At 36.5% G+C, this 23008-nt stretch overlaps 1 protein-coding gene across 2 annotated transcripts in view; it reads left to right on the top strand.

The window, feature by feature from the left end:
• LOC311172325 (ankyrin repeat and SOCS box protein 3) overlaps nt 1-22614 on the top strand; it is a gene marked incomplete at both ends in the record, with an annotated part of 114993 nt that extends 92379 nt beyond the window's left edge. For both annotated transcript variants that reach the window (XM_084235660.1, XM_084235659.1), the window contains 6 exons: nt 260-395; nt 2918-3095; nt 5759-5956; nt 7313-7570; nt 10445-10578; nt 22409-22614. In XM_084235660.1, the coding sequence (XP_084091786.1) occupies nt 260-395; nt 2918-3095; nt 5759-5956; nt 7313-7570; nt 10445-10578; nt 22409-22614 (1110 nt within the window). The remainder of the gene's footprint in view (nt 1-259; nt 396-2917; nt 3096-5758; nt 5957-7312; nt 7571-10444; nt 10579-22408) is intronic.
• Between the last annotated feature and the right edge of the window lie 394 nt (nt 22615-23008).

Genomic DNA, 23008 nt, shown 5'->3' with positions numbered 1-23008 from the left:
CCTTAGACTAACAAGCTAATTTTGCAGGATTTTTAAAAGAATTATAATTCCTAGAAATCAGTGTTTCATCTGTATGTTTAATGGGCTAAATAAAGGTATAGAATAATTTGATTATTTAACATTTTCTTCCCATCCTAAAATATACTTACAAAGAAAATTTTCCTTTAGTAGGGATTAAAAAAACAAGCCCAAAACAAGAAAAGAGATACCTTCTATTTTCTTTGTTTTCTCTTATTTAAATTATGAATTTATGCTTTAGGAAAATGCTGAGATCATAAAATTGCTTCTTAAAAAAGGAGCCAACAAGGAATGCCAGGATGACTTTGGAATCACACCTTTATTTGTGGCTGCTGAATATGGCAAGCTAGAAAGCTTGAGCATACTTATTTCTTCAGGTAAGATTAATCCACTAGCCTTTTCACTATTAAGATGAGTTTTATCTTTGTGACTTCGTAAGGAGAATAATTCCTGACCAGATATAAATCAGGTTGTGAAATTTATGATTCTATGTTAGTGGTAAATAAGAATACATATAATAAGTTGATTTATAAGCTTGCTTAGTAAGTGTCTATTGCCAACATAATAGAATGCCCAGCTACTAATTTATCTGAGGAGGAAAATAATGATCCATCACTAAACCAGGTTTATTGACAAGTTGAGTGATGGGGCTGTTCTTTCTAACAGGGTTCTGAGAAGATCCAACTCTCTAGGGTAGAAGGCTAGTTTAGGTTTAATTAATTTGTTAGGTAATTATTTTATATATTAAGTCTTTGAATTATCTGTTCTAATCAATTGGGTGATTATTTAAATGGGTTTATTTCAAAGTATGTTATACTTTATTATGTTAATAGTAACATAAACCTGATGAACATTTCTCCATGACAACCAGTGCACATTCAGCATTGCCAGAGAAGAAAATATTAACATGGTATTCTTGCTCTATCATTTCTGTGACCAGAAATGTTTATTATATAATGACTTTTAAATTCCTCTAAGCACTGTGTATGTGCTCATGCTACTTAGCTGATGAGACATGAATAGTTAAGAGCAGAAAGGAAATACCACTGTGCTTTCCAACGGGCAAATTTTTCCCTTCAACACTAGGCTTTTTAGTTATCTTCTGCATTAGACTTTTAAATTAACTGCAAGTATATAAAACAAAGTTTGTTTACTTAGCAAGGCATATATTTTATTTCTTCTTTTTCATACAAGCCACTAAATACTCAAGTTGAAGTAAGAAGCAGAACATTCATTGCCAAATTAAGGTATTCTTACATTGAGTTTATTAATCTTAGAGTTGAGAGTAATCTCTAAACTCATTTATTTAAATATGTATGTTTTTGATCAAGAATTCCAGACCCTGAGTGTTTCTGTGCCTTTTCAAAGATCTGGAAGGTATTTCCTCACAAACTGAAGTCTTGAACTCAGGTCTTCTGACTTCTTGTCTTCTTCTACATTGCTGAGGACAGTCCTGATTTTTTCTTTTTTAATATTTAAGTGAAGTAACAATTGATCCTGAGTCTTTTTATGGCTTCCAGTCCTATAAGTTAATATTTAGAATATATAATTAGTATTCAGAATAAAATGGGTTCACCTTATGGCCCAACTGGTCTTCTGGACCACTAACTACCTGTTTTGTTTTGTTTAGTTCTTTTTTCCCTTTCTCCTCTATGAATAGTTATGAAGAGAAAATTGAAAAGGTGTGTAGTTATGTTTATAATATATGTTTTTTACTCCTAAAATGACTTTTCTTTCAGTGAATTCTCTTTCATTTTCCTGACATCTCTACATGAAATCTTATAGAGATTGGTTTCTTATTCTTTTTGATACTTTGAAATTGTCAAAATTTAACATTGCTTAAAGAAGAAAGTCAAGTAGGTTTCTTTCTTAGTCTCTTTTCTGAGATCAACACTAGGTGAAGCATCTATCTTGTGTAAATCAAGAAGATGCTGCTTGTCTACATATGTTGGATATCAAGTTAAAATTTCTGAAAATTCCATAAACTTTAACCATTTGTGTCTACATAGTGTTGACACATCTTGGATCTTTGTTTTATATAATATGCATTTATGGCAATCCTTTTAAATAAGAGTCTTTTTCCATCTCAGAATGATGGCTTTTCCACTGAGATGTTTCAAATAGTTAACAATTCTCACAGTCATGTAAATAACACTATACTTAGCATATTTAACACATTATTTGTCAATGAGAAGAGTTTATGGAAGTCTGCTATTTTTAGTACCTTCACAAAATTTGAGGTTATTTTCAATTTTTTCAAGTCTTTATATACTGCTGCCTAAATGTGTTCATATTTTTGCTTTTAAAAAACCAGCCCAGAAACCCATTTAAATAGATGTTTCCCTTTTTATTCTAAGCTCTATCATGCAGTGGTCATGATGAAAAGGGATGTAAGAAAGAGTTTCCTCAATATTAGTTTGAAGACATAGCCCCTATGTATGTCACATCTACCTGAAGTTGTTTTCATAACTCTTATTGTGAATCATTTAGTGACATCAGTAAAGCCTCACAGTATTTTTCTAAACATTTTCAGATAAGAAAGGTTATTCATATTTGATCATTTGCATTTTTTGTTTTTAGAAAATTACTTGTTGGACCCACATAGTGCTTGCTGAGGAGGAATTGGAATGAAATGAATCCTTCATTGAATAAGATTTTTGTTTTAGCTTAAAAATGAATTATGAAATATTCATCACTTGTTTTCTTACTAGCATGAAAATAAAAATAATTTAAACAGTACTCAATAGTTAGGAAAATCATTGTTTACACAACTATAGCCACTGAGGAGGAAATACTGGTCTATGAAACTCTTTTATGGCATCTACTTTGAAATTTATGTTATATATATATTTGCATAAATGAAGATTGTTTGTTAAATGTTTCATTTTGTTTGTATTAGGTGCAAATGTCAATTGTCAAGCCTTGGACAAAGCTACCCCCTTGTTCATTGCTGCTCAAGAGGGCCACACGGAATGTGTGGAGCTTTTGCTGTCTAGTGGGGCAGATCCTAATCTTTACTGTAATGAGGACTACTGGCAGTTACCTATTCATGCAGCTGCACAAATGGGCCACACAAAGTAAGTGTTAAAAACAGAAAGTTAAAATGGTCTCATGATTAAAAGGCATAATAAGGAATAAATCTTCTGGGCCAGATCTTTCACCTCCAGGCAAAATCCTTGGCATTTCCTTTGTTACCATTCTGCTAGGTGAGTAGATCTGCCTCTCCTATCTCCCCCTCTCTTGGAGCCCATGCCATCCCTAACTCTTCTTAGTCTTGCACCTTCCTAGTGTGAGACATTGTGATTAGAGAGAGAATAACCTTGTGGACTTTCTCAGAGTGTTGTCTTCTTGTGATTTAACAGATTATGGCTATACAATCCTCTCCAGTTTTATCCTAGGCATCTTTAGGTTGTAATCTGATGAGTTTATTCAGCTAATGTTGCTTTCCTAACCCCAGAAAGCTTTTGAGTTTGTTATTCCTGTTGGAATTGAGTCTTTCTTTCATGTGGACTGGGTCATCCTCTTCATATTGTATCATTTGACTGAACTGTATCCAATCTTAAGTCCAACCCTGGTACTTCTACTTATTTCTGTTACTCTTCTTCCTTAGCCAAAACTTTGCAGGAAATTTTTAGTATTTTCTGGAGAGAGATAGAGAGAGAGACAGACAGAAACAGTCACTGACTGAAAGAAAAATTAAACTTAACATTGGTCGTTCCAGGAATCTTTATACCTGGCTATGAAATATTGCAGTCTATCTTAACATGAATTGACACTGAATAATTTTACATCATTCCTTTTTGTACAATGTATGCTTTCTTCTCTCAGGTGTAGTCCTCGTAGAATTCCCACCACCAATTCACCCATGCATCATCACCATAGTCCCTATGCTCTTCACTCCCTCTTCCTCCCACTCCCCTGAAGAATGTCTCTGATTTATAGTTGTCTGTTCATTTTGGTTTTTCATTTACTATATTTTTTCCCCCTGATCCCTTGTTTCCCCTGCATTCTTCCTATTATTGAAGCCATCTGATATTTTCTTTTTCTTTCTGGCTTATTTCACTGAGCATGATCCCTTCCAGTTCCATCCATATTGCTGCAAATGGCATGAGTTTATCTATTTTAATTGCTGAGTAATATTCCATTTTGTGTATATATAACATCTTCCTGATCCAGTCATACATTTTTGGGTATTTGGGTTGTTTCCATATCTTACGTATTGTAAATAGTGCTGCAATAAACATAGGGATTGCAGGTATCATTTTGAATTAATGTTTTTGTATCCTTTGGGTAGATACCTAGGGGTGGAATTGCTGGGTCATATGGAAGCTCCATTTTTAGTAGTTTGATGAATTTCTACACAGCTTTCCATAGTGGTTGGACCAGTTTGCACTCCCACCAGCAGTGTAGGAGAGTTCCCTTTTCTTCACATACCTTGCCAACATTTGTTGTTGCTAGTTTTTTAAATATGTGCCATTCATTGTGGTTATGATTTGCATTTCCCTCATTACAAGTGATGTTGAACATCTTTTCATATACATGTTGGCCATTTACATTTCTTCCTTGAAGAAGTTTCTTTTTAGCTCTTCTGCCCATTTTTTGACTGGATTGTTTACTTTGTTCTTGTTGAGTCTCATCAGCTCTTTGGTAGATCTTTGTGGTTAGTTCCTTATCAATAGTATTATGTGTAAAAATTTTCTCCAGTCAGTAGGATGTCTCTTTGTTTTGGTTAACTGTCTGGTTTGCTGTACAGAGCTTTTTAGTTTGATGTGGTCCCAGATGTTCATCTTTTCGTAAAAGTGAAATATTTTACTTAAATTTAGTGAGATGGTCATTATTTTAGTATATTTGCTAATAGAAAACATTGTGCAATTTGGTCATTATGCCACTAGGTGGCATGGTATTTTACTACCATTTCCTTAAAAATCTTTGTTGTAAGCATATTTGTGTGTTGAGTATAATTTTTCCAACCCTTTAAAAAAATTAAAAACATTTATTAAAATTCAAGAGACATTAACTATATCCTTTATTTTAGCAAAATGCTTTTTTGCTAAAAATAAGGGGACAAGGATGCAGAAAAATTTCTTTAAATTAATGAGTGGATGACTCTTAAAATATGTTACAGGGCTTCCCTGGTGGTGCAAGGGTTTAAGTGTCAGTGCCAGCCAGCCACTGAGGCATGAGTTCCATCCCTGGCCAGGGAGCTGACTCACATGGCACAGCAGATCTCTCCTATCTCACCTGCTGCTCCCTTCAGCAGTGTATTTTAGTTGATCTGCCTGTTCTGCTTCCCACTCTGACTCCAGTGAATCCTCTCACCCCCTGCACCTCTGGCCTACATCCCACTTCTTGTATGCATAAATAAATAAAAAAGTATATATATGTTATAAAAATGTTGTCTAGGGCCTCCCCTGGTGGCACGGGCAGTTGAGCGCAGCACTGTGAAGCTGTCTGCAGCCTCTACAGCGCAGGTTCAATCCCGGCTGGCTGGCGAGATACCCACATGGTGCTGCAGACCTCTCCTGTCTCGCCTGCTGCTCCCCTCAGTAGTGTATTTCAGTTAGTCTGCCTGTTCTGTTCCCTACTTTGTCTCTGGTGAATTCTCTCAGCTTCCCGTATATCTGGCCTGTTCCCCGGTTCTTGTATGCATAAATAAATAAATCTTTAAAAAAAAAAAGAATGTGTCTATACTAATATGCCTATAAAAAAATGAAATGCCCCTTAACTCGTATATTTGCAGAATCTTGGATTTGTTAATACCACTTACTAACCGGGTCTGTGACACTGGGCCAGACAAAGTGAGCCCTGTGTACTCAGCAGTGTTTGGAGGGCACGAAGAATGCCTAGAAATGTTACTCCAGTGTGGCTACAGCCCAGATGCACAGATGTGCCTCGTCTTTGGATTCAGTTCTCCCATGTGTATGGCTTTCCAAAAGGAGTATGTATATTTGTTCTATTTTTCTTCTTTTCTGCTATATAGAGATATATTTTTAAGTGAAAATAGTTTTGTTTGTCGAAGTGAAATACATCTCTATATAGCAAATGCCTTTCTTTTGTGATGAAATTTAATAATGAGTGCTAGATTGCTAATTTAAATACAAAAAACCAGACAAACAAAATTCCTTCTTGATAACCTTGTACAAAGTATAATAAAATTGTCGTGATCTTTTCAGATTTATTTCCTTCCCTCTTTGAGTCTGGATTATATTTCTAGAGTGTATCTATTCTAGGGTATACTTTCAATGTATTAAAGTAAATGAAGGATTCTTCTGATATCCTTGGTCTTCAAAACAGTTAAGAATCAAGACAAGTTTTCAGTTGTATGAGTAAGATGTGAGGATCTAATACACAGCATGATGACTGTAGTTAGTACACTGTATTGCATAACTGAAATTTGCTAAGATAGTAGTGCTTATGTGCTCTCACCAAGAAAGAAAAAAAGTTAAGTATGTGAGGTGATGAAAGTGCTAATTAACTAAATGTATGTATAGCAAATCATCAGATTGGACACTTTAAATACTTACTGTTTTATTTGTCAGTTATACCTCAATAAAAATGGGGGGTAGGAAATTAAAAATTGCTTTATCAAGTAAGATACTATGGGGGCCTCTCTGGTGGTAGCCTAGGGGTTAATGTCACCACAGCAGCCTGAGTTAAATCAGCACTTTGAAATCAATTCCTTATCAGTTGTATGTATGTATGCAAATATTTTCTCCCAATCAGTAGGGTGTCTCTTTGTTTTGGTTAATGTATCTTTTGCTATATAGAGCTTTTTAGTTTGATGTAGTCCCAGTTGTCTATCTTTTCTTCTCTTTTAAAAAGAAAAAAATTTATACGAGATTGTTTCTTTCCATTAGAAATTGAAAAAAGGGAAATTGGCTATGGCTATTGCTAAAGAAAGTGATATCATGGAGATTGCTCACATTGTTTATTAACTTTTTTATCAAGTATTTTGAGTAGAGGTATTTAATTGCATAAATCTATCATAATTATAGTAATTTTCAATGTATCAATGATGATAATTTTAAAAATTATTTAAGTTGAATGTTTTAAAAATCTGAGACTGCTCCCTGTTCTAAGGGAAAAATGATAAACTGTAGGAGTGTATATATTAAAAAGTATTGCTCTCCCCAATTCTCCACCCCACCCCCCAATTTCAATCTATTAGACATGTAAAATCATCTGTTATTCCATTTGCCATTCCTTTTCTGCAGCTGTAAATACTAGTAACTATTTGTAAGAATTATGTTTTATGTAAGAGTCTAACTTCTCTTCTTTATTTTTTGTGGTGGAGCTGTGAATTTTTTGGAATTGTGAATATTCTTTTGAAATACGGCGCCCAACTAAATGAACTTCATTTGGCATACTGCCTGAAATATGAGAAGTTTACAGTATTTCACTACTTTTTGAAGAAAGGTTGCCCGCTGGCATCATGGAACCATATGTCTGAGTTTATAAATCACGCAATTAAAGCACAGACAAAATATAAAGAATGGTTACCATCTCTTTTGCTTGCTGGATTTGACCCAGTGAATATACTCTGCAATTCTTGGTAAGAAGTCCTACCATTGTGGACCTTATCCCTTATTAGTGAACTTTATATTTAACTTTCCCCAGTTTCTTGGATTTCCTGCAAAGGTGTTTGTCTTCTGACTCTGATGACTGGGTTGGGGTAGAGTTGGGAGACTGGTAACAGTGAGATTAAATGTAAAGATACAGTCCTGGGAAAAAACAAGAAGTGACTAGAAGGGAGTAAAGACTGCAGTGTTTGTGTTTTTAGCTACTGAACTATGTTGCCTTAGCTGTGTGTATCCAAAGGGATTTGGCAGTTGCCTAACCTTGGTGATCTGTACCAACTTTTCTTGCCCCTTCCTACTCTTAAATTAGGAAGAACCTCTGCAGGAAAAAAAAAAAAACTTAAACATTGCCACTTCTTTTCCTTTTCAGCACATTTCGTGTTCTGATGGAAGTAGAGGGAATTTTTAGCTTTATTCTGCTAGAAAACTGTAAAATATACTCTTCCATTCCCAATTCTAATACAGCTTCCGCCCTCCCCCCCATGTGAATAGTCCATTTGAGAATTTTTGTGGTAATGAGCCTTTGGGTATGTGCTATATTTACTGGATGTGTTAGGATAGAAAGAAGAACCTGTAAGTTATAAATTATTTTTTAAGTAAACTGTAAACTTTTAGTATCTGAATTGAGACTGCCAATATATGTATTTTTCTCTGAAGGAGTAACTTTAGTCACTTTATATTCATTAGAAAAAATACAATGGAAAATTTCACTTTAGCAATGAAAATGCTTAACACGGTCAAATTTTTGTTCACCAATCTTTTATTGAATGTATAAAACCAGTGTTTATGCTGAATATGATAAATGTTTTGCTTTCTTTGATCAAATTTACATTCAGAGAGCTGTTATAAGAAAAATCTCCCATAAAAATTCCAATATGTTGTTAAAGTGGATTTGCTTGTATCTTATTTATATCACATGTAAGTCTGTTGCTTAATCTTTGTCCTGTAAATTATAAATGTCTTTCGTAGGTATTGCTTGTCTTAAACAGTTTTAAAAATGTATCTGGCTGAATAATTGCCCTGTCACAATTTAATCTACAAAGTTGAAATATTTTTCCAACTTTAAATGCAAGACTAAACTCACCCCCAATGTAATCAGCAAATAATAGAAAGTAAATGTCATCTCTACATTTAGTTGATTAACTGTCACTTGTTTATGATTGTGCAACTGCTTTGTACAATGTAATGGCCAATGTAGTACAGTAACAATACATTTTTGGTGGCATTATCAGCATTGGTAAAATAAAATCACCATTATATTAACTAGAATTGTGTAAACCTATTTGGCTTTTGTGTGTATGTTTAGATAACTGCATAAAAATGACTTTGTGTTTGGTTATAGTAAGACTTAAAGGCAAAAAATGAACCATTAAGAAAGAAATAAGGAACCAGATCCAAATAACCTTTCATGTGGGGCTCCTAGAAAGTCAAGGAGATTGTTTGCCTTCGAATCTTTTTTTATCATTTCACTTACTCTTACTTCCTTATGTTATGATTTCACCAAGAGCTGCCCTAGAAGGAAAATCTTTTCCAAAGCTGTTTGTATTACACTTGAAGTTCTTCTTCATACATGTTTGCATATTCCAGAAGTAAGAATTTGGGAAATAATTTTTATGCTTTTTAATCAGTCATTTCAAGGATATTTTGAATTATGAGAAATAAATTGTCTTTGAGATGACAAATACAAAGTATTTAGTTTCTTTCCTTTCCTTCTGTTTATTTCTTTTTCAGTCCTTGTTTAGTAATGTTGCCAGAAAAGCCATCTTGAAATGAATTTCTGTTTTTGAAGTAATTATCAGAGACCCTAATCATTTTATTTATTTTTCTTCAAATAGTGTTATGGTAGGAGGGAATATCTAAATACAGGATGGGTAATCTTGTTAGAGCATAGAATTCTCTCTGAACTTTGACTGCATTTCATGTGTACAGTGGTATGAGATCTACTGGATAAATAGTTCTGGTAATTTCAAATAATTATGTATCATTTCATAGTTTTAAAAGTATACTTATAATCTCATTATTTCCACAAATAGTTCACTGAAATAGACAGGTTAAGTGTTATTCTCATTTTAGTGACCAGCATCAGGGCTTAAAGAGTTTAGGCATCCTGTTTGTAGGTAGTAGAGGTAGTACTAGAAATTAGAACTTTTCTTAGACTAATGCTCTCTCATTTAGGATTCAAGTTATTATAAAATTGGAGAAGCCTCTTTTGGGTGCTGGGAAATCTGACATAATATTGAAAAATTAGAGGGAGAACTGTTTGATTTGGACACCTTCTTTTCATCCTTAAAGACACAACTTACTCCAGTACATCCTTTAAAGCTGAATGTATAATGGGGTAGATTCTTAGAGAAGAACAGCTGTATGTCCCTGGGAGTTAGGTGGAAACAAACGATCTCCCCTGTCTACTCAATTTAGTGATATCTTTTGGTGTTTGGGTTTTATCCTTTCAGGACTATTAGAAATGTGTCTGTAAAGATAACCAGTCTAGATTTGGCAAGACGGTCCAGTTAGGAGGAGATAGTGGCAAATCCACTGCTGACATTGGTGCTGTCTGTCTTTCCTTACCACTGCTGCTGGGAAACTGCAAGGAGTCTTCCTTCTGTCTACAAGAGTAGAGATTCCTCTTATTATCTATTAGACAACTAAACACAGTTAATTCAATTTCTTGTAGGAATCATTGAGTAATATACACTGAACTTAACTCTAGTTACCTGAGTATTTTCTGTACTCTAGATTTCTATCTTTTACATTAAGATATTGTAAGAATAGGTATGTGGTATTTGTTTTCAAGATGAACACTTGGTATATTTTGTGTCTAATGGTGTATTAACATCTCACTAATTTAGGATTGACTCAGTCAGTGATGACACCCTTATCTTCACATTGGAGTTTACTAATTGGAGGAGACTTCCTCCAAATGTTGAAAAGATGCTCTCTATTCGTGCCTCAAACTCCTCTTGGGCGCTACAGCAACATATTGGTAAGAAAATACCACTTTTAAACTCACTTCACTACTATTTTTCTCTTCCTTCTTTTGCTGTATTGTAATTTTAGGTGGTGTCTTCAGAGAATGTCTATTAAATTGGGCACCATTTTCATTTTCTTTATGTGGGGGAAGATTAGGACTGTGGGTAGTTACAGTCATTTCCTTCAACAAAAATCATCTGATTTTGGAAGTTTAGCCTAAGGAATATAAATAGAAAAGGAGCTGTTACTAATATTTTAATGTAATATCCTTTTATTTTAAATAAGGATTATGTGAACAGTAGTGAGTCCTAAAAATCTTGTTAGTGAATATTTAGTTCATGGTCAGAAAAAATGCTAAACTTTATTGTCTGTTTGGAATGTATATGGATTTGTGTTCTTCCTTTAATATTTTATCAGCTGTAAAAAAAGGAAGTGTTATCATCCTTTATACCTGTCCTTACTGATTATATGTCAGTATGTTGGTATGATATAACAATGGCGGGAGCTATGGAAGAAAACTCTGTGACTTGATTACTATTTTAAATGACTTATAGTAAATCCCTCTTACCCTTATTAAAAAGCTTTAAACCTAGTTTAAAAAATTAGAGTACTCGGGTTTTATACAAGGAAACAAGTCTAAATATAATATATGCAAAGTATTCCTATTCCAATTTATTCTACTTTATTTTATTAACCACATTATGTCTTGTTAGAAAAATTATTTCTTCACTGATATTTTACATGAAATGTAATTTTTCATAAAACATGTTGAATAGGTTTTTAACAAGTAGGCTTTATGCATATGTAGAAACGTATCTAATTTCTTGGGAAATTACATTTAAGTAAATTTTTTCAATCAAAAACAGACATTCAGGAAAATGTGCTCTTGAACTAAGTGTATTCAAAACTGTTAAAGGTTTCTGTTGAAGCAAAAAATATCTGTTTAGAGTCTTTGAGCCGTCTAGTACAAAATTTCTTTAGTGATAATGTTGGAAAAACTCACTTGCATGTAATTCCTAATGTTGAGAATTGCATCTGCTTTTATTAATTATGTATTTGCATCAGAAGAGAACATTTAGAATAGATAGACTATGGGACAATGAACTTGGGAACAAAAAGTCAAAAGAGGGAGCATATGCCAAATGGGAAAATTATCACAGCATATCAATTAGTAAAGATATGTGAGAGTTTACTCTGAAGACTTTCACATATGGCAGATTGGTCCAGATGAAGGTAAAAATTGTGCCTGAGTACATTACCCTGCAGTAGACTAAATCTGTCAAGGGGTTCTTGTTTAATTAGGCACTAGGTAGAGTTTGTGTAGGTAATAATCATCATCTCTAAGAGGATTTTATTTTGGCTAAGAATTGCAGAATCCTTTAGCAGAGTTGTTAATATAGCTAATGCTTTTCTGATCTATTTCTTTAGTTAAGATATCTTTTCTTGCTTCCAGGCCCATATTTCCAACTGACTTTTGGATGTCTCCATTTGGTGCCCCACAATTGGCCATATCCAAAACTTAAAATTGTCATTTTCCCTGCAAATCCTGCTGTTTCTTCTGTTTCCTGGTTAGGAGATAGAGTAGTGTGATAGTACTTGTAGCAAAGAAAGTAAATCATCCCAGGCAGCTGTTCACTGTTTCTTTTCATATGTTCAGAGGTTTGCTCATTGTCTTGTGACCTGTGCATGGGTTCTTGATCTTAAAGATGAATTATGTGCTTTTTCCTCCCCAAAAATAGAGCCCTTCCAATTTTCTTAACCTTTTTTTTCCCTTAATGACATGTAGCTACCAGTAGTATACAACCTAGCACATATTGTCTAAAATTTATGTTGAATTAAGCTCATGATGACATTTTAACTAAGTGAGAAAGACACTTTGTTATGGGAAGATGATTTTGAAAAATAATATTTCTGTTGTTACCTGATTTTCGTACCAAAAACAGTGCATGTCACCTACAAAGACTCTCATTTAAAATACTTGGAAATAATTTCCCTGGGTTTTGAGTGCATTCAATGTAAATGCAAAAAAAGCAAAACTTTTTTCTTTAGTATCTTAATCCAGTATTTTTTAAATAATTGTATTTTTTAATTGAGGTAATATTGGTTTACACACTATATATGATTTAGGGATATAGGCTCACCTCATTCACCATCCACCCACTCTGATAGTCTCAATTTTGCAGTCAGGTTTTTAGGATTTGGATTCGTTTTGGTTTAGTTTTACTGTTTCTTGGTTTTGTTTCTTTGTATTTCATATATAAGTGAAATCATCAGTATTTTTCTTTTTTTCTTTCTTAAAGATTTATTTATTTATGCATACAAGAACTGGGGTACAGGCCAGAGGTGTGGGGATTGAGAGGATTCACCAGAGACAGAGTGGGGAACAGAACAGGCGGATTGACTGAAATACACTGCTGAGTGAAGCAGCAGGCGAGTCAGGAGGGGTCTGCTGCGCCATGTGCATCACCTCCCTGGCTGGGGATTGAACTCGTGCTGCAGTGGCTGCAGATAGCTTCATAGTGCTTCAACTAAACCCCTTGCGCCACCAGGGAGGCTCAGTATTTTTCTTTTTCAGTGTCTTATTTTGCTTAGAATCCCCTCAAGGTCCATTCATGTCGTTAAAAATGGCAAGATTTCATCCATATAGCTGAGTAGTATTCCATTGTGTATATATACTATATTTATTTATCCATTCCTATGCTGTTGGGCACTTTGGTTATACAACCATAGCTTTGCTGCTGTAAATAGTGCTACAGAACATAGGAGATCTAGAGATAAATTGGATTTAACAATATTAAAAATGATTGGGTCAGAAAAATGACTTAAAAAATTGCATGGATTTAGATATCATATTCTAGTCTATGATCAGTGTCATAATCTGAGAGAGTTTTTTTTTTTTTTTTTATAAATTTTATTGTTATATTCCCCATACAATTGCAGCCCCCCATTCTGACCCCAATCCCTCCCCTCCCGCCCCCGCCCCCCTAAAAGTGTCTCTGGTTCATAGTTTTTTGTTGATTTTGATTTTCACTTTCTTATAGTTATTCATTTTCCTGGTCCCTTATTTAAGTTTTCTAGATTCCTGCTATGAGTGAGACCATCCGGTATTTTTCTTTTTCTTTTTGGCTTATTTCGCTGAGCATGATCCCTTCCAGCGCCATCCATGTTGCAGCAAATTGCATGTGTTTATCTTTTTTGAATGCTGAGTAATATTCCATGGTATATATGTACCACATCTTCTTGATCCAGTCATCTATTTTTGGGCATTTGGGTTGTTTCCAAAGCTTAGCTATTGTAAACAGTGCTGCTATAAACATAGGGGTGCAGGTGTTCTTTGGAATTGATGTTTCTGTGTCCTTTGGGTAAATACCTAGGAGTGGAATTGCTGGGTCATATGGAAGCTCTATGTTTAGTAGGTCCAGAAATCTCCACACAGCTTTCCACAGTGGTTGGACCAGTTTGCACTCCCACCAACAGTGCAGAAGAGTTCCTTTTTCTCCACACCCTCGCCAACATTTGTTGTTGCTAGTTTTTTTAATATGTGCCATTCTCACTGGTGTAAGATGGTATCTCATGGTAGTTTTGATTTGCATTTCCCTGATGACAAGTGATGTTGAACATTTTTTCATATGCCTGTTGGCCATTTGCATTTCCTCTTCAGAGAAGTTTCTTTTAAGCTCTTCTGCCCATTTTTTGACTGGATTATTTTCTTTGTTGTTGTTGAGTCTCATCAGCTCTTTGCAGATTTTTGTGATCAGTCCTTTATCATTAGTGTTGGGTGCAAAAATGTTCTCCCAGTTGGTGGGGTTTCTCTTTGTTTTTGTTATTGTCTCTTTTGCTGTGCAAAAGCTCTTTAATTTGATGTAGTCCCAGCTGTTTATCTTTGCCTTCACTATCACTGCTTTGGGTGATGTGTCTGTAAAGATGTCTTTGATGTGCAAATCACGTAGTGTTTCGCCTATATTTCCTTCTATATATTTTATGGTTTCAGGTCTTATGTCTAGTTCTTTAATCCATTTTGAGTTGATTTTTGTGTATGGTGTGAGGTGGTGGTCAAGCTTCATTCTTTTGCATGTAGCGACCCAGTTTTCCCAGCACCATTTATTGAACAAACTTTCTTTGCTCCAATGCATATTCTTTGCTCCTTTGTCAAAGATTAGTTGACCATAAATCTGTGGGTTTATTTCTGGATTTTCTATTCGATTCCATTGGTCTGTATGTCTGTTCTTGTTCCAATACCATGCAGTTTTGATGATTATGGCTTTGTAGTATAGTTTGAAGTCTGGGAGTCTGATGCCTCCATTCCCTTCTTTTTTTTTCAGGAGAGCTTTGGCTATTCGGGGTTTTTTGTGATTCCATATGAATTTCATCAATAATTGTTCTATTTCTTTGAAGAATGACATTGAAATTTTGATTGGAATAGCATTGAATCTGTATATTGCTTTTGGAAGGATGGCCATTTTAATAATGTTTATTCTTCCAATCCATGAGCAGGGGATGTCTCTCCATTTCTTTGTGTCTTCTTCTATTTCTTTTAACAGTGTTTTATAGTTTTCTTTGTATAGGTCCTTTACCTCTTTTGTTAGATTTATTCCCAAATATTTGATTTTTTTTGTTTCAATAACAAAAGGGATGGTCTTTTTGATTTCTTCTTCTTCAGATTTATTGTTTGTGTATAGGAAGGCTACTGACTTTTGCGTGTTGATTTTGTATCCTGCCACTTTACTGAACTGATTGATGAGTTGAATTAGCTTTTCTGTGGAGTTTTTGGGGTTCTCTATGTATAATATCATATCATCTGCAAATAGTGATAGTTTGACTTCTTCTTTTCCTATTTGGATTCCTTGGATGTCTTTCTCTTGTCTTATTGCCCTGGCTAGGACTTCCAGTATTATATTGAAAAGCAATGGTGAGAGTGGACATCCTTGTCTTGTTCCAGATCTTAATGGAATTGCTTTCAGCTTTTCACCATTGAGAATGATACTGGCTGTTGGCTTGTCATAGATGGCCTTTATGATGTTGAGGTATGTTCCTTGTATCCCAAGAATTTCAAGGGCTTTTATCATGAATGGGTGTTGCACTTTGTCGAAAGCTTTCTCAGCATCTATTGATATTATCATATGGTTTTTATATTTCTTTTTGTTGATGTGTTGGATAACGTTGATTGATTTTCGGATGTTAAACCATCCTTGTGCCCCTGGAATGAATCCAACTTGGTCGTGGTGAATTATCTTATGGATACATTGTTGGATTCTGATAGCTAAAATTTTATTGAGGATTTTTGCATCAGTGTTCATTAGGGAGATTGGCCTGTAGTTTTCCTTTTTTGTGTTGTCCTTGTTCGGTTTTGGTATTAGTGTAATGTTGGCTTCATAGAACGTGTTTGGTATTGTCCCTTCCTTCTCAATTTTTTGGAAGAGTTTGTGAAGGGTAGGCACTAATTCGTCTCTGAATGTTTGGTAGAATTCATTTGTAAATCCATCAGGTCCTGGGCTTTTGTTTTTGGGGAGGTTTTTGATTACCATTTTAATTTCGCTAATTGTAATTGGTCTGTTTAGGTGTTCTATTTCTTCTTTATCTAGCTTTGGGTGATTGTAGAGTTGTAGGAATTTGTCCATCTCCTCTAGATTGTTAAACTTGTTTCCATATAACTGTTCATAGTAGTTACTGATTATTCTTTTGATTTCTGCTGTGTCCGTTGTGATTTCTCCTCTTTCATTGATGATCCTGTTTATTTGTGCTTTCTCCCTTTTTTCCTTTGTGAGCCTGGCTAGGGGTTTGTCTATTTTATTGATTTTTTCAAAGAACCAGCTCTTGGTTTCATTGATCTTTTGGATTGTTTTTTTAGTTTCAATTTCATTTATTTCTGCTTTGGTTTTTATTATTTCTTTTCTTCTACTGGTTTTGGGGTTTTTTTGTTGTTCTTTTTCTAGATCTTTCAGCTTCGAAATTAGGTTGTTTCTTTGCGTTCTTTCTTGTTTCTTGATGTGAGCTTCTATTGCTATATATTTTCCTCTTATTACTGCTTTTGCTGCATCCCATACATTTAGGATATTGGTGTCCTCCTTGTCGTTCAATTCAAAAAATTTTTTAATTTCTTCTTTGATCTCCTCATTAGTCCAGTCGTCTTCCAGTAGTGTGGTTTTTAATCTCCATGAGGTAGGAAAGTTCCTTGCCTTCTTTTTATGGTTTATTTCTAGTTTGATGCCTTCATGGTCAGAAAAGATGGTTGATATGATTTCAATCTTGGTGTATCTGTTGATGTTTGTCTTGTGCCCCAGTATGTGATCGATCCTGGAGAATGATCCGTGTGCGCTTGAGAAAAATGTGTACTCCGTTTTTTTGGGGTTTAGTGTTCTATAGATGTCTGTTAAGCCCAATTGCTCTAGGTCTTTATTTAGAGCTTTGGTTTCTTTACTTATTTTTTGTCTTGTTGATCTATCCATTGTTGATAGTGGTGTGTTGAAGTCTCCCACTACGTATGTGTTTTCTCTGATGTCTGTTTTCAGAGAGGACAACAGTTGTCTGATATATTTTGGTGCTCCTTCGTTTGGTGAGTATATGTTAATGAGTGTTATTTCTTCTTGAAGTATTGTCCCCTTGATCATAATGTAGTGACCATTGGGGTCTCTTTTTATCTTTTTGAGTTTGAAATCTGTTTTATCTGATATAAGTATAGCTGTTCCTGCTTTCTTTTTTGGTCCATTTGCTTGTAGGATTGTTTTCCATCCTTTAACTTTGAGCCTATTTTTATCTTTTGTAGCTAAATGTGTTTCCTGGAGACAGCAAAAGGTTGGGTTTTGTTTCTTAATCCAGGCTGCAACTCTGTGTCTTTTTATTGAAGAGTTTAGTCCATTTACATTTAGAGTTAATATTGATATGTTAACATCTGTATTTGCCATTGTGTTTGTCTTTCCTTTGATTTTATTTATTTATTCTTTTAATAACTTTTTTTTTTTTTTTGGGCCTTCTTTCATTGTTATTCGTCGCTCTGAGGTTCTGGCTTTAGGACTCCTTGTAGTATTTTTTGGAGTGGGGGTTTAGTTGCCATGAAATTCCGGAGTTTCTGTTTGTCTGGGAAGGTCCATATTCTTTCTTCAAAGAGGAAGGAGAGCTTTGCGGGATAGAGTATTCTTGGTTGGCATCTGTTTTCTTGGAGTCTGTTGACTATGTCCGTCCACTCTCTCCTTGCCCGTAGTGTTTCTTCGGAGAAGTCTGATGTCAGCCTGATTGGTTTTCCTTTGAATGTTATCTGTTTCTTCCCTCTTGCCAGCTTCATTATTTTTTCCTTGTCCTGGATTCTTGGGAGCTTTACTATTATGTGTCTTGCTGTATTTTTCCCTTCGTCTTGGAAGTTTGGTGTTCTTCTTGCTTCTTGTATATCAATTTTCAGCTCCTTCTTCACATTTGGGAAGTTCTCTTCAATTATCTCTTTGAATATTTTCTCTGTTCCTACATCTCTCTCCTCTCCTTCTGGTATTCCTATAACTCTTATGTTTCCTTTCCTCATGGAGTCAGATAGTTCCCGAAGTCTTTCTTCATTCTTTTTCCTTCGTACTTCTCTTTCCTTTTCTGTTTTGGTTCTTTTTATTTCTGTGTCTTCAAGATTACTTATTCGTTCTTCCATTTCATCTATTCTGCTTTCATTGCTTTTCCCAGAATTCTTTAGTTCTTCCATTAATTCTTTGATCTCCTGCATTTCTTTTACTTCCCTCTTTAGGGACTCAATTTCTTTCTTCTGACCATTGTTTTCCCTCTCTAGGGACTCAATTGCATTCTTCTGATCGTTGATTATTTTTCCCTTATCATTGTTTTCCTTTATGACTTCTGTCAGTTTTTTAATCACAGCAATTTTAAATTCTCTTTCTGGAAGGCTCAGAAATTCTTCCAAGTTATTGTCGTTGCAATCTGGGGGCTGGCTTTCTTTTTGTGGTGTGCTTTTTCTCTGGAGAGTTGCTAGGTTGCGTGTGGTTCTTCTCCTCCCTACTGTCTGTTTTCTAATTTGCCGTATGCGTTGGGACACTGTGTTGTTGGGACTTGCCGGCATCTTGGGTGGGCTTCTCTGTTCCCCTCTGGTTCTTCCAGGAGTCATCTGTCAGTTTCAAGCAGCCTTTACTGGAGAAAGGTCCCTGTTCTAAAATGCCGATGTGGGGACACACTCCCCTGTGCGCCTGGTCTGCCCCGGCGGTGGGTTCCTGCTCCCCTCTGGGCTTGGATTGCAGGCCAGAGGGGGTCTGGCGTGGGCGAACTTCCCCCGCTCACCTCTGGCTCCTGAGGAAGCCTTCTGCAGGTAGTCTTTACTGTAGAAATGTCCCTGTTCTAAAATGGTGATGTGGGACACACTCCCTGCGCTTCTGGGCTCAGGCACACTCTTCTGCGCACCTGGTCTGCCCCGGCTGTGGGTGCTCGCTCTCCCTGTGGGCTCAGACTACTTGTTCAGAAGGGGCCCGGTGTGGGCTAACTCCCCAGCTGGCCACTAGCTCCTTCAGTAGCCTGTGCTGGGGTCAAGTCGCTAGGTGGCACCAGAGATCTCTCCTAGAGCCCTTGGGGAGCTGATTTTCCACCCCGTGGGACAGGGAGCAGAGCGGGGATGGTAGGGTACACCTCAACGGCTTTGGGGTGCTGTGTCTGCCTTGTGCCCCACCGTCGTGGGGAACCCACGCCCCTAATTTCGTGCCCCGGGTCTCAGTTCCAAAGCCCTCAGTTCCAGGACGCGGGCTGGAGCCCAGATCAGTGGCGCGGGAATGGCGCCTTTTGAATCCCGCTCCCCTGCCTGGGCGCCTTGTTCCTGCTCACTCAGGGAGGGCCTCCGCCCGGGTCTCAGTTCCAAAGCCCTCAGTTCCAGGACCCGGGCTGTAGCCCAGATCAGTGGCGCGGGAATGGCGCCTTTTGAATCCCGCTCCCCTGCCTGGGCACCTTGTTCCTGCTCACTCAGGGAGGGCCTCTGCCGTCTCCCCGCAAGCCTAGGTCGCAGGCGCAGGGCCCTGGGCAGCTGCAATCCGAGCGCTGCTTTTGCGCAAGCTTACCGGGCGGCCGGGGCTGTGTGCTGGTGCTGGTCTCCTCCTGGTGGGTGGGGCTCTCTTTAATGGCGTCTGGAGCTCACCTCCGCGGCGGATCCTGCAGGGTTCGCCTCAGCTCCCGTTCACGGGGTGTGGTGGCTGAAATAGTTCCTTTCCACTCACAGTCCCACTTGCTGCATCCGTTTTTCTTGTTGGGCGTTTTGGTTTGTTGTTTCCCTCGTCTCTGCCGGTCGGAGAGTGCCGCCTCTGTGGGCGGGGGAGGGGAGCAGGGTTCTGCGCTTCCCTCCCTTCTCGTCCTCTTTTATGGCAACTTTCTTCTTCGGGCAGTTTGCTGGAGTCGTCCGTTTATCTTCCGTGTCCCAGTTCTCACTGGGACCTGCCGCTTTTCCTCCCTATTAACTTTTTTTAATGGGAGATCTTACTCGCAGCGTCTCCTCGCCGCCATGTTGCTCCGCCCCTCGGTCCTGAGAGAGATTTATTTAACAAATTAAAATATGGTTTTAACAGATTTTCATGAAAGTATGTTTTACATACAGCTTCTGGGCTTTTTCATATTGTAAATTCAAGGGATGACGATCTTTTCTCAGCCTAGTGGCAACACATCTGGAAATACTATGCTTCACTAAAACTTTCATACTAATTTTGCATGCTTTGAAATATTGCATATATGATTATAAAATTCCCTGGCATATTAAATTAAGATGGCACTGATTATTGTCTGTGTTAATAATCTACAGGTGAAAGATTTCCTCAGTCAAATGAATATAGTTCTTAACGCTAATTGTTCATCAGGCCAGTGATCTGTTGTGCTTGTAAGAATAAAAACAAAATGGTATGATTAAAATGGGAGCCATTGCTTCTCTTTTTGTATTCCTTTCCTTTTTTTTTTCTTTTATTAAATGGAAAGACCTTCTGAAACTTATGATAGTTCCAGTAATTTAGAAAATGTTAGGGAATTTAAAGGTCCCAAGATGTAGAGTCACGTCGTTGAATCTATTATATTATCAACTGTTGTTGATGTGCACTGTCAATGTGGGCAAGTCATTCCAGCTTCCCATAACAAATGTACTTGTCTATTTTGACATGATCACAAATAATTAAGCTCCACACACATATAGCATAAGCAAAGAAATGGTTTATTTAGTTGTGTAGTGAAAAGACCTGGAAAGACTTACCAGTGGTATAGGAGGCTTTGGAGCAGCCAGAGGTACTCTGCTCAGTCAGCCTGAGGATCTGTAAGTCAGTGTTGTCTGTCAAATCTGAGAAGCTGGAGAAGCATAAAGGTTTCCTTAGGTACTAGTAAGCAGCTTTCCTCTGGGTTGTATGACAATCCTTTATCTTCCTTCACGGTGTCTATATTGACAAGAATGTGCAGAAAGAAGAGATGCAGTTTAACATGACACATATTAAAATCCAGCTGAAGATAAGTTAAAATTATCTTAACTAACCTCACTTTAACTCAGTGCATTCAGTTTTGTCACTTCTTGGTCAGTCCTACCTGACTATTTACATGGCATACTCTGCGTCCACAGCTGCTAGGCTACTCTCTGGCTTTTCAACATATGTTTGCCCCTACCAGTTGAGTTGTGTGCTAAGTTATGCTTATTTCCACAATTTTATTGTATTTGTTTATGTCCTGTGGCTTTAGGATCAATTACTGTCCCTGATCTCACTGGGTTACAGGACTTCTTTATACCTTTATACTTCTTTTTTTTTTTTTAATTTATTTATGCATACAAGAATTGGGGTACAGGCCAGAGGTGCGGGGCATGAGAGGATTCACCAGAGACAGAGTGGGGAACAGAACAGGCAGATTGACTGAAACACACTGCTGAGGGGAGCAGCGGGCAAGTCAGGAGAGGTCTGCTGCACCATGTGGGTAGCTCCCTGGCCTGGGATCAAACTCATGTTGCAGTGGCTGCCGATAGTACTTGTCCTTGCTGCTCTGATCCTGATCTGTTACATTTCCCAGGGATTAATAGAATAATATTTTTATTTACATAAAAGCATGTTTTTAACTCTCAGTTTCCATAGACATAACTTCTTTAGTTAATACTTTTTATCTTGGAAAATGAAACTACTATTATACGGTTCTTAATTAAGTATTTGTGGATTCTCCTTTATTTGGTGATTAGCTTTTGGCAGCAGTGGTTGTAGTGGCTGTGATTAAATGTTTACACATTTTGGGGTTAGTTACACCTGAGTTTGAGTCCGGGCTCTCGCATTTACTTGATGTATGACCTTTGGAAAATTAACTTAAACCACTACTTTCTTATGTCTACAAGAGTGTGATAAGATAAACTTCATAGGATTAATGAAGATTATATAATGTATGTGTGAAGACTACGTATGGCATGTGAATTAATCAATAAATGTTCCTTTTGTTTCTGTGCCAGTTTTAAAGTTCCATTCTATGTGATGGATAAAAAGAGATTAACTCTAACTGCATATTTACTCATTTGATGTGGTAGATCTGTAGATCATTTGCAATGAAAAAGAGAGGAATATAGCATCTGCTGTTGTGAGATTCTGTCATTTTTACTTAATCCATTTCTTAAGCACCAACTGATATTATTGGACCTTTAGAATTTGAACATTTAGTTTTATGTAACCTTGAGTAGTGATTTAGACTATGTCACCAATAGCTGGTAATCATCCTAGTATAAATAATTTTTCAAAGTAAGTCTAAACAACATAATATCTCATATTTTACTACATAGTAGGGGAGGTATTTCTTTTAATATGTTATTATATTTACTATATATTAAATATAATATTATATTTCTATTTAAAACTTTTTTGTATCCTTTTTTTTTTTCTCAGCTTCTGTTCCATCCCTGACCCACCTTTGCCGTTTGGAAATTCGGTCTAGTCTAAAGCCAGAACAACTACGATCTGACAGTTTTATCTGCCAGTTGCCACTTCCCAAAAGCTTGCATAATTACCTGCTCTATGCAGATGTTCTGAGGATGAATGAAGTTCCAGAACTGGCAGTTATTCAAGATGGAGAAATCATTGGAGCTACTTAATATGGCTCATGTCTTACTCTGAAAACCACCAAGACAAGGCACCATGGAGTACAAATTCTTCATGATTTAATAATCACAAAAATAAGATTTTTGTTTGTGTGGTTAGCTAGATTTTGGGGGCAGTAGTTTAATGGGAATGTTTACAATTGGGCTTCCTGGTAAAAACATTGTAAACCTCATTTATGTTACTCTATTGCAGTTTCATTACCATTTTATGTTGTGATATTCAGATTTTAAACCATTTTCTGCTTTATTCTGATAATGAACTGTGATGCTGCTTCTAGTGCTAAATATGGCATATTTTCACCTATGATCCTGGGCTAGGAGTTTAGAATGGAAAGCATAAAATTTCACAGTAAATGACACAACAGTGGGCTTGAAATTATTATTTTAT

This window comes from Talpa europaea (genome assembly GCF_964194135.1).
Source record: "Talpa europaea genome assembly, chromosome: 6".
NCBI lineage: Eukaryota > Metazoa > Chordata > Mammalia > Eulipotyphla > Talpidae > Talpa > Talpa europaea.
The sequence above is the reverse complement of the archived record's forward strand: the minus strand, read 5'-3'. Positions and strand labels throughout refer to the sequence as shown.